Below are 16,392 nucleotides of genomic sequence, written 5' to 3'. Positions count from 1 at the left end.
TAAAAAGATGGTGCTCATACCCTGCCAATTCTCCTTTTGCAAACCAAACCCAGCCTGGACACCCCTCTGCACTCCTGTGGCTCACGGCTCCTCCCCACTAGGTGCCACAGTCTATCCACTCAGCCTCATCCCCACCCTTTGGGACCCTGGACAGGGCACCCATTGCCTCTGAGCAGACCCCTTTGCTGATGTGGCTCCAAATCCATCAAAGGTGCTGGCCAGTCAGTGTGCCTGGGTCTTTGGGTGGAGGCCACTGGCCTGGCTGCCAGCCACCTGTGGCTTCTTTCCATTAAATGAATTAACATGAGATAAAACTAGGATGAAGCTCCTCCATCACCAGACCCATTTCCAGGAGCTCCTGGCTACAGTGCAGACAGACAGCCTTCCACCCTGGACACTGGGTGGAGGACTTCATCCATTGCAGACCCTTCCATTGGGTGGTACTGGTCTATAGAGTGCTGGGCCACGGTGGGTGAGTTCCCAGAGGCTGGGGTCTTCACTGCCTCCAGAGAGATCCATGGGCTCCCATTAGCCTTCATTCCTCCCAGTCCCAAGTCCTCCCCATCAACCAGTCATCTCCAGCCTCCCAGTGGCCTCTGGAGTCAGCTGGCAGAGCATTCTTCTTTGCATTTGACCCACAGGAGCTGGACCTGGAAGTGCTTAGGGCTGCCCTATCCAAGACCTGCCTCTGCGTGCAGCCTGGCCTTCGCAGAGACTCAGGAACCCTGACCCCCACTGCAGAGCTCCCTGCCCTGTCCTGGACAGCCTGGGCTAGGCCCAAAGTAGGAAGACCTCAAGTGCTACTATAATGGATTGAATTGTGTCTCCACCAAAACACATATTGAAATCCTAACCACTGTACCTGTAGTGTAGGTATGATTCCACTTGGGAGTATGGTGTTCTTTGTTGGTTAATGAGGCCATGTTAGTGTAGGTTGGGCCCTAAACCTAATCACTGTTGAGTGGTATAAAAGAAGCCTAGGAGGTGCAATGGGTAAAGCATTGGACTGCTAACCAAAAGGTGGGCAGTTTGAACCCACCAGCCACTCTGGAGAAAGAGGCAGTCTGCTTCCATAAAGATTTACAGGTAGAAACCCTATGGGGACAGTTCTACGTTGTCCTACAGGGTTGCTATGAATCAGAATTGACTCGATGGCAGTGAGTTAGACACATAGAGATGCCAGCAGACACAAGACAGATGCTATCAGAAGATGTTGGCAACAGATTCATCTAAGGGCCCAGGAATGCCAAGGACTGCTGACTATTAAAAACTGCAATGGACAAGGACAGACCTGCCCTGGAGCCACACACAGAATGCAGACTTCTAGCCTCCTGAACTATGAGAAATAAAGTTATGTTCTTTCAAACCATCCACGTGTGGTATTTCTGTTACAGCAGCATCAAGACACTGAGGCGTCTATCCTCCCCCGCCCCCCACCCTCCGTGAGTTACCTGGGGGTGGAACAGCAGTGGGGATGGCCGCAGGTACTTCTCCTTGAGGACACCCACAGGGTCGGTCACCTTCCGCTTTTCTACCCTGCTGGACAACAACACAGAGGGTTACATACCCTACTGAGCTGCTCCAGCGCTGAGCAGGGAGAGCCCACTGGCTGCCCACGTGTCTGTGTCTTGTCTTAGGTGATAGCATGAGGGTTTTGCCATGGCTGTCCTGCCTTCTGTGGCTCTAACTCCCACCTGATTCCTCTGCTGGGCCTGGGGACATCCATGGCCCAGCCCCACCACTTACCTAGAGAGTCCTTCAAGCTGCACCTCCTCTCCTGCCCCCTGAAACACTCATTCATTGCTTCTCCTCACATAGCCCTACCAGTCACCATGCCCAGGTCTGACCCCTTCATGTCCTACCCACATCCGCCCAGAGCATCGCAGCTGCTGGCATCTGTGCCCTATAATGATTCGTGATGCTGGCTGGCAGTTCTAGAATTTTCTCTGAAGGCTCCAGATGCACCAGCCTCGTGCTGAGGAGTCCGTTGATCCTGTGTGGGCGGGAGATGCAGCTCCTCCTTTCTGGGTCCCCTGAGCTCACCCACAGCACACCATGGAGCAGCAGGAGGCTATTCAGGAGAAAGCCACCCAGATTCCCTTTGCCCAAAGTCCTAGGCATGGGGCCACTGCCATTAGACGCAAGTGACCCAGAGCTTTCTGTCTTGGCGAAGTCACTGAGGACTCCCATAGCCACCAGGTCACATTCTCCCTAAAAACTCGCCATGGCTACTAGAGACTATGGTTCTAGCCTCTTCTCACAATGCCAGTGACAACTCTGGTAACCACAAACTAAACTCCCAGTGGCATATGGAGGTGGGGGTTAGGGACCACCACAGATGCTCTCATTGAGCCCAAGACTGCCAACCATGGGCTGCTCTCATGCTGGCTTCTGCCACCTGCCCAGTCTCTTCCGTCCCCAGCCTGGGGCTGAGATTCACAACTATCTATTAGGCTCTTTTGAAAAGTTGGGGGTTCGAATCCATCCAGTGGTGCTGCAGAAGCAAGCCCTGGTGACCTGCCTCTGTAAAATAATAACCATTGAAAGCCCTGTGGAGCACAGTTCTACCCTGACACAGGGTCACCAGGAGTCAGAGTTGATTCAATGGCCCTGAGTTTCTTTCCTGGCAAAGAAGGTGCCCTGGTCATACATGCCACCTCTCCATGCCAGACACACCCCCTTTGGGTAGGTCCAGGACTAGAGGATTCTGTTTTCTTCATGCTAGGCCCTCGCTCAGCTACAAAGCTCTTTGCTTCTCTGCCCTCAACAATCAGAACAGTAAGTCAGGTGGTGACAGGGCATTGATTGGCAGGAGCAGGGGTCCTGGGTACTGGTTGAAGGAAAGGTTTGGCTCAGGGTGGGAAGATGCACCAGGCCCTCTGGTGTCTGGTCCTGGGGCGCCTGAGCCAAGGGCCATGGGGGAGGGTGGGTTTAAGTCCACAGATGCCAGGTGCCTGCTCTGAGCAGAATGACAGACCCCCATTCTAAGGAACTCAGACTGGCCCAATGGTTGTGCCGGCCACAGACATAGGAGGGATGGTACATGTGTATTGCCTCCCAGGCAGAAGGCTGAGCTGGTGGAAGCTGTCTTCCTGCCTTTTCCTGACCTGTGTGCCCATGTGGTGTCCTTGCCAGTGTGGCCCTCGAGTGGCCACAGTGAGCAGGTCCAGGCAGCCCACAGTGGACAGGGTAGGTTTTGTCAAGATCCTAAGGTGTTCACTGTTTGTTGCTGCTGTGACCTGAAGGGGACAGTAGTTGTGTGATGGGAGGGGACTCAGGGGGCTTGGGCTTTAGGCAGCCAGGTTGGTTGAAGCTTAGGGCCCCTCTGACCTGGAAATGGAGGGTCTGGGTGTTTGTTTAGGTTCACCCTGGGTGAGAGGCCTGTGGGGATGGCTGGCAATCACCCTCAAGACACAGGCACTGATGGGACGTGCTGCTGGAGGACCCTGTCCCAGCCTTAGAAGCCCAGTATGTCCAAAGGCAGTTAACACCTCCCTGCCTCTATACCTGGAGAGAAGCGCTCACAATAGGACATGTGCTTGCTTATCTTAATGGAACTTGGGGGAGAGAAGGAGGCTGCTTGGAGAGGGTCCCTCCTTGGTTGTCTTCTCATTTGCTGAGAGTAAGATAGTCACTGGAGTCTACCTGCAGCAAAGGGAGTACCTTGAGAGCCCCCAGGGCTGGCAGAGACGATCCCAAGAAAAGAACCAGGAACACCAGGTCTCAGCAGGTGCTCCACAGATCAGAGCCCACCTCTTGCCTGACCTCTGACCTCTGCACCAGTGCAGCTTTCAGTGCACCAGGGCCAAGGCCCTAAACCAGGCCTGGGAGAAGACTCTTTCCTGAGGTGGATGGGGGTGAGGCAAAAGGTAAAAGTGAGGGTCAGAGAACGGTGGATAGGGGCATAGTAAGGAAAGGCTGGGGTGGCCAGAGGGAGCCAGGAGAGGCCAAGGGCATGGCAGTGGGGGCTGGGTGACCAGAGGGACAGAATGTGAGAAAGGTGAAGTCAATGATATTGCATTCCTATAGGCTCTGACTATGAGACCTGACTGGGAGGTTCTGTCCTTTGGGTCCTGTATCACCTCACTTGGATCCTCCACACCTGGGCTGCATGTCATATTGAGGGCATGGCTGGGTGCCTTCTATTCACGCCACAGCTGTCTCCTGGCTTTTCTGGAGATCTAGAGACTGTTTTCATTGTCAAATGATCCCCAGCCCCTGGTGGCTGTGCTAATCTCACAATACCAGCTGGAGGCAGGCCTGTTAGGTGCAGAGTCATGTCCTCCGGTGTCATCTTGGTCATGTTCTCAAGCATGTCATGGATAGCATGCTCATAAAGACACACAGGGGGTGGGGTACTTTGCCTATTACCCAGGGTGACAGTGCCAGGGCCCTTGAGGGAAATACGGCCTGGCAGCAGATACAGGTGTGGCTTAAAATCAGGAAAGGTATGCGTCAGGGTTGTATCCTTTCATCAGACTAATCTGTATGCTGAATAAATAATCTGAGAAGCTGGACTATGAAGAAGAACTTGGCGTCAAGATTGGAGGAAATTCATTAACAACCTGTGATATGCAGATGACGTAACCTTGCTTGCTGAAAATGAAGAGAACTTGAAGCACTTACTGATGAAGATTAAAGGTTACAGCCTTCAATATGGATTACATCTCAACACAAAGAAAACAAAAATCCTCACAATTGGATGAATAAGTAACATCACAATAAATGGAGAGAAGATCGAAGTTGTCGAGGATTTCATTTTCCTTGGATCCATCATCAATGGCCATGGAAGCAGCAGGCAAGAAATCTAACGATAAATTTTATTGGACAAATCCATTGCAAAAGACCTCCTTAAAGTGTTAGGAGCTCTGGTAGCATAGTGCCTAAGGCATTTGACTGCTAACCAGAAGGCTGCGGTTCAAACCCACCAGCCACTCCTCGGAAGGAAGGTTGGGCAATCCTACTTCCGTAGTGATACTGCCTCAGAAACCCAAGGAGGGGTCGCTATGAGTCGGGGTTGACTCGATGGCAAATAACAACAACAACAACAAAGTGTTAAAAAGCAAAGACGTCATTTTGATAAGTAAGATGCACTTCACCCAAGCCATGGTCTTTTCAACTGTGTCATGCGCATGTGAAACTCGGACAGTGAAAAAGGAAGACTAAAGAACAATCAGTGCATTTGAATTATGGGGTTGGCAAAAGAATATTGAATATACCATAGACTGCCAGAAGAACTAACAAATCTATTTTGGAGAAAGTACAACCAGAATGACCCTAAGAAGCAAGGATGGTGAGACTTCATCTCTCTTGCTTTGGACATGTCATCAGGAAAGACCAAATGCTAAAAAGCACATCATGTTCGGTACAGTGGAAGCTCAGCAAGAACAAGGAGACTGTCCATGAGAAGGATGGACACGGTGGCTGCAACAATGGACTTGAGCATACCAACGACCATGAAGATGGCATAGGACCAGAATGAAGCCATATGTTTCATTCTTTTGTACATAAAGTGGCCATGAGCAGGAGCCCACTGGTGTGAGCCAGTGGGTGGGACACAGTGTGGTCATGACCAAGAAGTGGTAGCTTCTTGGTCTTACTGTGGCTGGAGTTCCTGGCCTTCTGGGCTCTGGTTTCCTCTCTGCCACCTCATCCTGGACAGTTGCTTCTAGCTTGGACACAGCAGGTGCCGCCTCCTCCCAGGTCTCCTCTGGGAGCTCTGGGCACCCTGCTGTGCTGACCCTGTGTGGAGCAGCTGCTCCACTCTCATGAGTCCCTGCACTCCAGTATGTGTGTGCATGCATGCTCTCTCCACAGAGGTACGGCCTAGATTGCATGTACCCTCTTACCATGTGGCTGTCATGTCACACGGCCTGTCTGGACCACCTCACCTCTGGTGGTGCACTGTGTTCCCCTAGCCCCACCCCAGGATCGTCTCAGAGCCCCGCCAGCCCAGAAGCACCCTCACATGGCAAGGAAGGCAGCGTGAAGACGTGTGTTTGAGGCCTCCCAGCAGACCCACCTGTTCTGATTCTATAGAGGTTCAAAGTTCCCCCTCTTCCCCCCAGGTGAAGGGTCATACTTATGAACTGCTTCACTGGGAGGGTATTAGAGGAATGGGCACTGACCTTCCCAAGCCCCCAAATGCCCTCTTTCCTTCCTCCTTCCTTCTGTCTCTGCCCCCCCCCAGGCAGAAGACTGGGCTCCTTCCTGATTACTTGGGCCATGAGAAAGCCTCGTGGTGACTCCAGGGCTGAGGGTCCAGGAGCAGTCTAGTGGAAGTGAGGACATCGGGAGGCAGAGAAGGTGCTCAGAGGGAAGAGCAGGATGTAACTGTTGGTGGTGGAAAGCTGGTCCAGGAAAGGTATTGGGAGGGTACCCGGGGCTTGGGGCAGGGTGAGGAGCGGCTCCGTGCAGGGCAGCTGACATCCAAAGTGTCAGCCCAAAGGAGTCCTATGTGCCCAGAAACACCTCCCTGGCTTAGGAATGGGTCAAGTCAGGTGTCTCCTCCTGAGCAGTGGGGACCCTGCAAAAGCTGGGGCCTCTCTGAGGCCACAACAGTGGAGGGAAAGTCTTGGGGGACAAAGAAATGGTATCCCAGTGGGCAGGCACATGGCCTTGCAGTTCTTGCCTAGGGTATAGGTGCAGAGATGCCTGGGAGTGGTGGGGGCAGGGTGGTCCCAAGGCAGCAGTGGGAGAGGGACCCTGGGAGCAGTGGGGGCGGGCGTGTTGGTACCTGTAGATGGGGTCCATGAAGAAGGGTGAGGGCTTGGCATAGTGCAGGGAGGGCTGCTGGGGCAGCTGTGCGGGGGACACCTTGGGCAGCCCCTCGCCGGCACCCAGTTTGCGTTCGCCGTAGACGTGGTTCTTGCGGGGCTCCCGGCCGCCTCCGTTCTGGCTGGCTCGGGCCCGGCTGCCGATGCTCAGGTCCAGGGGCTGCTCCTCACCGGACGCCGGGGCAGCAGTGAGCTTGGGTGCAGGCAGCATGGGCTTTGCCTCTTTGGGTTTGGTGGTGAGGTCGAAGGGGCACTCGGCACTGGGACCTCCCGTTTTCAGGGCGTCCCGGGGAGACTTGGGCTCGGCCTTGACCAGCAGGTTGTGGGCAAGGGTGCGGTCCGTGAAGGGGTACAGGGAGTGGGGGAAGTTGGGCAGGAATTGAAAGGGGAACACGGAGTGGTAGGGCAGCGAGCCCAGCTTCTTCTCCTGCATGCCCATGAAGCCCGGCCCAAAGTACTTTTCAGCAATGGAGGCGATGGCCTTGATGGAGTCGCCTGCAGCGCCCGATGCGCTCAACAGCTGCTCCTCGGGCGGCGGGAAGAAGGAGTGCTGGGAGTAGAAGACAGGCACTTCACCCACACTGTTGGGGGCCCCTGGGGGTGCGGGCCCACCCCCGAACTCGGGCTTGCCCTCAGCCGCCTTGTTCTTGTCTTTGGCCCTGTCGCGGTCACTGTCCACGTCGCTGTCCAGGTCTGAGCCGGTCCCCGTGGTGGTGTCTAGGTCGGTCCCTGTGGTGGTGTTGATATCCTCAAAGTCACTGCCGTCTGACACGTCACTGTGCCTCGTCTTGAGCTTTTCCACGAATGCATCCTCCAGACCTCCTTCAAACTTCTCGTCCACCCCTGATGCCACAGTGGCACCCTGGCCGCTGCTGCTGACTGCAGAGACCAGGGGCAGTGCGGGGTTCCCCAGGGGGCTGGGGAGCTTGGCATCCTGGGTGTGGTTGAGGGGGTTCTTGAGCAGGGGTGTGGGAGGTAGCAAAGGCGGCCGAGGATACAGGGATGGAGGGAAGATGCCTGGGAAGCCGGGAGTGAGAGTGGGGAAGGCCGAGGGTGCCGTGGAGAAGGGCAGCCCTCCAGGGTGCGGCCGGGAGGGGAAGTACTCGCCAAAGCCCAGGCCGGTGTGGTTGAGGTTGGGAGTGGGCTTTGCCTTGTCCATCATGGGGCTGGGGGTCAAGGGCAGGCCAGGCGCAAAGATGCTGCCGGGTGCGTAATGGTTCTTGCCCTCGCAGAAGCGCCGGTGCTTATTGAGGGAGGAGGTAGTGCTGAACATCTGCCCGCAGTCCTTGCACTTGATCTGCGTACGGCAGTCTGCATGCATGCGCTTGTGCCGGCACAGGTTGGAGAACTGTGTGTAGGACTTGTGGCAGACCTCACCTAAAACATCAGCAGAAAGCAACAACAAACACAATATGAAATTACCAGGAAATCCCAGGCATGGAAGGGGGGTGAGGTGGGCTCCTGACCCCTGGCAATGCAGAGGCTGACTGTGTATGTATGTGCATGTGGGTATGTACATGAGTGTGTACACATATATGTGCATGTGTCTGCATGCATGAAGGCACATGGATACATTGTGTGCACACACATGTGCACATGTATATGTGCATGTATATATGTACGTGTGTGAGTGCACCATGTGAATGCATGTGCACAACCATCCATGCACATATGTGTATGCATGTGAGACATGTGTACATGTCCATGCACTATATGCACACACATACATGTGTGTGCACACATGTGTGCATATAAATGTTGGTCACAATGTGGGTGTGTGCACACGGGCATGCACATGTGTAAGTACATTGCATATGTGTGTGGGTGTGTGCCCCTCTCTGGGGCTGTCCTCTGGTGACCAGCACAAACCACCTCTGGGGTCACTGTCTGTCAGGTTGCAGGGTAGGGGAGAGTGAGACAAGGCTCAGGTGGGACAGGGTTTAGTACATATCGGCAAGGACCCCTGTGCCTTTCTCTTAGGTTCCCTGGGATGGCTCAGACAGATGGCTTAATCTCACTGTGCATGCCCCTCTCCCCCAAGATGTTTCTAACATGGGTATGAGGGTCTTCTGAAATCATTCAGGTCAGCAAGCCCCCTGCTCCAGCTGGGCAGGGCCTGGGTGAAGTAGCTGCAGGTTCTGCAGCTTCATCAGTTCCTCTGGAGGGCCTTTTGCCCCAGAACCACAGCGTATGGTCTACTCCACTTCATTCATGGCTGCTCCAGCAGGGGAAGAACAAACCATCACCACCCACAACTAGGTCTGCTGCTTCTGCAGGGTTGAGATCCACCCCCCACTGTCCTTTCCCTGAACCGTTCTGGGAGTTCTTAGGAAGCCCCAAGTGTGGGCTTTGGTGAGGACAGTGGCTCCCGGCCAGTATTGAGTGATGGTTTGCAGGGGGATGAAGGTGGGGAAGGGAGAAGTTAGCCCCAGGAAGGGGGTTGTGGGGAAAGAGACTGGTTCTACTTTTGATAAAAGTGAAACTCAACCACTAGCACGCCCCTCCCCAGTTGGGATGGAACAGGCTATGCTAGGATCTGGCCGATGAATGTGGAACCTCTTCTCTTAACATGTGCCAGCTGGAGACAGACCCCAGGACCCAGTGGCTCTGAGGAGACTTCATCTTGGCCATTTTCCCCATGACAGGTGGACTGTCAGCAGATGATTGGCTCTTCTTTCTCTTCTTGTTTTTCTAACAAGAGAGAAATATACATGCACACACATGCACACACACAAACACATAACACATATTCAACAATGCTCTCAAATTAATTCATACACATGCATGCATACATAGTGCACATACACACAAGAAACACATGTGTGCACACATCTATGCACATACATACACAACACACATGCACACACATGCATACTGACACATACATGCACAACCACACAATTCACACATACATGTGCACATGCACACACCACATACACATAGGTGCATGCACACATACATGCATTCATACACAAGGCATCCATGTGCACATATAAAACATATACACAACTGTGCACACCCACACACAAAAATACATACATACACAATATGCTCCCACTACTATGCACACTGATACACAATACACACATGCTTGCACAACCCTCTACTCTACCACATGCATGCACAGTGTGTATATGTGTCTCTCTGCAGGGCAATTTGCTTCCTAAACGCAGCCCCAGTGGAAACAATGATTCCAGCGTGTTCCCTGCTCCCCACAGTCCTCGGCCGGCTGATGTCATGCTACGCTAGCTGGGAGCCTTTTCTCGGCGATTACCATGCTCTCTAATCACAATATCTATTTATATTAGCCGCTTGGCCTTCCTGGCTGTCTGGCATGGCGGGAAGTTTTCAAGGCTGAGGGGAGAAGAACTTTGCCTCATTTAATCAAATCTACCCTTTTTGGGAGGCTGCTAACCGTAAGGAGCCACTCGGCAGGCATGGTCTATAAATACCTCAGGCCAAAGACTTCAGGGAGGAAAGCGTGGCTTCGATGCTGTCGGTGCTGGCCAAGCAAGTGGCCCTTGCTGAGCCCAGGCCACAGCAGACCTGGCCAGCAGCTTCAGCAGCTCCGTTTCTTGGAGCTGGCCTCCTGCGCAGAGTACCCTCAGCTCCCACAATCTTCTCATGCAAGGGGGTCCTAAGGCAGCAAGCCACAGGAGGCCTCAGGGACACTGAGCTCTCCAGAGGGGGAGGCTCAGCAAAGGGAGAAGGAGAGGTCTGGATACGGGGGCAGAGGGTGGGCTCAGTGCCTAGGGAGGCCATGTTGCCTGCAGGGGGTGGAGGGAGGTCTGGGCCTGGCAGCAGTGCCTGATGGAGTGGGTCCCAGGGCCTGTCAGGACAAGGGATCATGGAGTGGGGCTCACTTCTAGACAGTAGTCTCTTTTCTTTGTAGTGTGTGCATGGGTGCATGCATACACAGACACACACTCATCTGCATGCATATGCACACTTATGCTCACACCCACTCACACACATGCTTGCTGCTCTACCCACTGACACACGTGCTCACTTACCCCCATATATACAATACTCACACATACACTCACACACTCATATCCACTCTGACACACAGACACTCACCTGCTCTTACACACAGGCATCATACACTCATACTCACATACTCACATTGATTCACTCACAAACATGCATTCACGCATGCATACTCACTTATCCCAGTGAAGGCATTTTTCTGCAAAGTGGCTCAGAAGGGATTTTCCTCCTCCATGTGTCACTCATGTACACACACATGCAGACAAATCCACACACACTCATATATACTCACACATGCTCAATCACATGCATACACTAACATACATGCACACATATCTACTCGCAGACATGCTCACTGACATGCACACATACATGCATGAATGGGCACACATATTTCAATGAAAAGTGCTTTTCTGAAAGGTGTCCACAAGAACACTGCCCTCCTCAATGCCCAGACACCCACACACAGACACACAGGCACTCAACACCATGCACGCCTGAACTCCCTGGTGGCCATGACCCATCTGAGAGGTGAGGGTATCTTGGTCGGGTGGTCAGCAAGGCGCAGGTTTAGTGTGGCCCAGGAATTTGAGGCCAATCTGTGTGTGTCATGGGTGAACACAGTGTCACTCAGCAGGTGGACACAGAAGTGTGTGTGACCCTGAGCCTGCCTCCTGCCCACTCCCAAGTGACCAATGATCACTTTGTGAAAAGGACTGCTTGATGCAGTGGCCTCTCAGTGTTTGTGTGCTTCCTGACCCTGGCCCCTCTAACATGTTCTACCATGGCTGGAAGATGCACCAAGGGCTTACTGCACATTCTAAGCTGATTTTTAAAGTCCACATCACTGTGGCTGAATGAAACATTCGCAGATGCTGCCTGGCCAAGTTTGGGGTTTTCTCCCTAACTTCATCCTTCAGCAAAGAGCCAAGACACAGACATGACCTTGGCAGAACCACTACTGATACCAGCAGGTCCGGCCCAGGCGTCTGTGTCCTTCCTCTGTCCACATGGGAAGTGTGTGCAGTGCCGTGGAAACACAGGCTCGGAACCTTCCAGAGTACTGTGGTTCCTGGAACTTACATTGTGAGTATGATCCAACAGACTTAAAAAGGCTTGTCTGTGTGCCCAGAAAGGCAATAACTGTTAAGCCTGTGAACAGTTTTCTTGATTCTAAGCTTGCTTTAAACCTCCACACTATGATCTAAGGCACTCATCGGCCCCCCTCCCACAGTGTGAGGCATTGGGAGGCTGCCTACCCCCACAACTCCACTCTCACCCCAACGCAACCTCTTCCCAGTGCCCCCTGGAGGAGACCGCTGGCCAGTGCAGGGCGTTGGGGGTTGCTCCACCCTGCTCAGATGCCCTCTGTCCAGGGCGGATAGTGAGGGTGATTGGAAGATACCATTGTGGCGGGGGCCAGCGGGTCACACTCTTTCCTCCTTTTGGTTTCTCGTTTGAGGAACCCAGTGGGTTGGAGTCTGAGTGCTCTCTAATAGGCAGCCTGAGGTGTGGGCTGGGGCAGAGGGTAGAGAGTGGGGTCCAGCTGTGGAGCAGGGCCCAAGGGGTCAGTTGCCATTGCCTCTCTGGAGCAGGGCACCCACATTAGCATGAACACCCTGCCCCGTGCCCCCCAGCTCCCAGGATCACCTCTCCCAGCCAGGCTCCCCCCACGGATGTCATGGACTCTGAGCAGCTTGAGCCCCCCACCCAGGCTCAGGAGCACTGCCCTTGAGCTAGACCCTAGGCTCTGCACTATGACCCTAGCATCTAGCCACTGGGTATCTTGATACCTTGGGTTCCTTCTCTGTCAGCTGGAGATGATGTTGGTACCCACACCCACTCTGGGATTTTATAAGGCTATCATGTGATAAGGTATGAGAAATGATGACTCAGCACATGGTATGGCAGACCGGAAGCTTCAGTGGCTTCCAGATGCATCAAGAATCAGGGTTCACCTCCCCATGCCGGCCCATAAGCCCTGCAACCTGACCCTATGATCTCTGACCCCCTGTTTAGTGACTCCTAACTCAATCGTTCCCCAAATACACCAGACTTTGGGCTTGCAGCCCCCTTTCTTGAGCTCCTTCTGCAAACATCCCACAAAAAAAATATCAAACTCACTGCCGTCCCTCCTTGGGTTTCTGAGGTGGTATCTCTGAGGAAGTAGATTGCCCAATCTTCCTTCCGAGGAGTGGCTGCTGGGTTTGAGCCACCAGCCTTCTGGTTAGTAATCAAATGCCTTAGGTACTATGCCACCCCCATGGTGACTCACTTTTTACTTTCTTCAGATCTCTTCTAGAATGACTGTCAACAGATAGGAGTGTGCTCACCCAGGAGTCCAGTTTGGTGTGCTTGGAACCTGTCAATCATTCCCTGAGCCTCCTAATCCCACATCACTACCCCCTGAGAACTCTAAACCTGCACCACTGCCTGTGAGCACCCTAATCCCACACTACTGGCCCTGAGCCCCTAACCATGCATCACTGTTCCTTGGGCCCTAACCCTGACTGGTGCCCCCTGAACCCTGTGACCCCACACTGCCATTCCCTGAGCCCCTAATCTCTACCACTACCCCTAGAGACCCCTAACCCCACACCACTACCCTAAGCCCCTAACCCTCCCCACTGCCTCCTAGACCCTTTAACCCCACACCACTGCCCCCTGGGTCCTTAGCCCCCACTGTTGCCCCCTGAGGCCCCTAATCCCTCACCACTGCTGTCTGAGCCCTGTAACTCCATTCCACTGCCCTCTGAACCTGTTGTCCCCCAGCAGGCATCATGCTTTTCTCATCAGCTGTCTCTTCCCAATACCACAGCAGCTCCTGGAGGAAGAGGCACCTTTATTTACAACTTTCCCCCATTGCCCGGAGCAGTGCCTGGCACAGCAGGGGCCCCAGATGACACTCTGGGGCAGAGCAGTATGCACTCAGCACATCTCGGCCAGGGTGGTTATGCTGCAGGCAGCGGGAGCGCCCTTTGGAGTTCAGGGGTGGGGTGTGGTGGAACTGGGAGGAGAGGCTGGGAGGATGGCTGCTGGCTCATTCAGCGGGACACTGGACTACAAGGATGGTCCCTCCTCATGCCCACTAGTGCCACTGTCACTGCAGGGAAAAGCAAAGAAGAGGAGCCAGCAGGGTGAAAGGGAAGTGAGAGGGTCGAGCAATGGAGAAAGCAAAAAATCAAACTTGCTGCCATCCAGTCAGTCCGACCCATAGTGACCCCTTCTTGGGTTTCTGAGGTGGCATCTCTATGTAAGTAGATTATCCAATCTTCCTTCTGAGGAGTGGTTGGTGGGTTTGAACAATCAGCCTTCTGGATAGCAGTCAAATGCCTTAGGCACTACACCACCAGAGCTCATAAAACCAGGGGGCATGAGGGGGTGGGCTGAGCCCAGCACAGATGGCAGCATCTGCTGGAATGCCATCTGAACAGATAGGGTCCTGTGAGTAGGGGGCTGGGGAGCGTGGAGGGATGTGTGCTGGGGTCACCGGCGCAGCAGGCTGTCAGGGACGACTTACATATGAAGGGCTTGACGGTGCTGTGGATGTGTTTGTGCTGCTTGAGGCCGGAGGACGTGGCGAAGGTCTTCCCGCAGTCAGGGCAGGCGTGTGCCCGAGCACCCACGTGCTGTGAGCGAATGTGCCGCTGCAGGTTGCTGGGGTCCGTGAACACCTGGGGAGACAGACGTACTCAGATGTGTACCCACGGGGATGCAATGGTCTGCCCCTCACCAAGCTAGCTGGGACAGGTCCTACAGTGGTACTGATCCACCATGTGGTCATTGAGTCTCCCTCACCTCACCTTCCCCAAGAATGCTGTCGTTCGCTGCTGTTAACACCGTGACCTCATACACAATGGAACAAAATGCTACCTCCCTGTGACCAGCTGCAGATTGGACAGTTGTGATCCATTGGGTTTTATGGGCTGATTTTCCAGAAATAGAAGGAAGGTTGGGCAATCTACTTCCATAGTGATACCGCCTCGGAAACCCAAGGAGGGGTTGCCATGAGTTGGGTCCAACTCGATGGCAGTGAGTTTGATGTTTTTTGTTAGCTCTCCAGGTCCTTCTTCTTAGTCTGTCTCAGTCTGAAAGCTCTGCTGAGACCCATTCAGGATTGTAGCAACAAGCAAACCTCCGCTGACAGATGGCTGGTGGCTGAGTAGGAAGTGTATTGGCTGGGAATTGAACTCAGGTCTCCTGCATGGAAGGCGAGAATTCTACCACCAAAGCCCCACTAAGCCCTTTTCCATTGGTCCTGAGAAAACTGTGACTATAAGGATGCACTGAGACGGGAATGCAGAAAGCATTTTCTTCTGATGTGCTGTGAAACTTGAGGGCTTGGGGCTGTTAGAGCCCGAGGCCTGCCCTCTGCCAGCTTCTTTCTCCCACTGGCAGCAGGATAAGAGTGCTGCACTGGGGAAAATGTCCTGGGCTCGCTCCTTCTGAGCTGTGTGATGTGACCCTCCCTGAGCTATTCTTCCCTCTCTAGCAAACAGAAGGACCCTAATGACCTCAGGGGTCACTGCAGCCATACTACTGCACCTCATCTGAATTTTTACTGCGGGATGGGGGGTGGGTGACGGGGCCTCATTTGTACCCTGGAAGCTGTGTGTATGTGTGAGGAGGGAAAGTGTTATGCTTACCCATCTGCACCTTAGGCCACGTATGCATGTGAGCAGGCTAAGTGTACATGCTCACTTGTTTGCACGTGAGGCCGTGTGTGCATGTGAGCAGGACACATATCCACATTCACCCGTCTGCAGACTTACATGTGTGTAAATGGGGCAGGTGGACATGCTCACCTGTCTGCACCAGTGGCTGTGTGTGTGTGAGCAAGACAGGAGTATGAACATGCTTGTCTGTCTGCACCTGAGGCATTGCATGTATATGAGCAGGGCAGGCATATGCGTGCTTGTTACCTTCACACAGTTTTCACATTCGAAGCGCTTGCCACTGTCGTGGGACATCTGGTGGCGGATGAGGTTGGACTTCCAGTTGAAGGCCTTGGGACACTGGTCACACTTGTACTCTCGTTCCTCCGTGTGGATGATCATGTGCTGCTCCAAGCTGCACACAGAGGTCAGGGGTCACTATGGGGTAGGAAGGGGCCCACCGCAACACAGCTGCTGTGCCCAGGGTGCTGTTCTCAACAGTCCACTCGATGGGCTCCCACTACTCCCTGCTTGGGACCAGAGCAGGGTTTGGTGTCACCTCTTCTCCCTCCTCTCCAAGACAAGGCATGAAGGGATGGGGACAGGGGAGGATGAGGAAGCTGTGCTGAGATGGAGCTTAGGTCCTCACCCAGACCACCCCTAGGCAGCTAGAGACTGGCTGGGATGACCTTAGCCCCAAGACTAAGCTTGAGCCTGAGGAAAAGGGGTCCAGAAGCTTCTAACCTTCCTACAAGCCCCAGAATGGGAGGGAGGCCCCAGAAACCCCAAGCCACCCCTCTGCAGGGTCTTGAGGGTGCTCTCCAGCCCAGCAGGCTGAGTGCTACTCCCCCTGCCCACGGAGGAGGTGGCTGGGAAGGTCTCTGAATGAGCTGTGATGGGGTGGAGAAAGCACAGCTGCTCGGGGGGGTGCCCTGCTTGGCTGAGCGGGCGGCTCTAACCCCTGTCTCCAG

The 16,392-nt window shown here is 53.9% G+C and overlaps 1 protein-coding gene across 1 annotated transcript in view; it reads right to left on the bottom strand.

Moving 5' to 3' along the window:
* The window catches only part of PRDM16 (PR/SET domain 16), a 466,689-nt gene that overhangs the window by 19,344 nt on the left and 430,953 nt on the right, over window positions 1–16,392 (bottom strand). The window contains exons 7-10 of the mRNA XM_042781601.1: window positions 15,689–15,836; window positions 14,287–14,440; window positions 6,737–8,153; window positions 1,452–1,536 (exon numbers count right to left, since the gene is read on the bottom strand). Coding sequence (XP_042637535.1) covers window positions 1,452–1,536; window positions 6,737–8,153; window positions 14,287–14,440; window positions 15,689–15,836 — 1,804 coding nt within the window. The remainder of the gene's footprint in view (window positions 1–1,451; window positions 1,537–6,736; window positions 8,154–14,286; window positions 14,441–15,688; window positions 15,837–16,392) is intronic.

This window comes from Orycteropus afer, unplaced genomic scaffold (assembly GCF_000298275.1).
Source record: "Orycteropus afer afer isolate SDZICR_OR568_19922 unplaced genomic scaffold, OryAfe1.0 scaffold00136, whole genome shotgun sequence".
NCBI classification, from domain to species: Eukaryota; Metazoa; Chordata; class Mammalia; order Tubulidentata; family Orycteropodidae; genus Orycteropus; species Orycteropus afer.
Note: the sequence above shows the minus strand (reverse complement) of the source record. Positions and strands in the feature narration are given on the sequence as shown.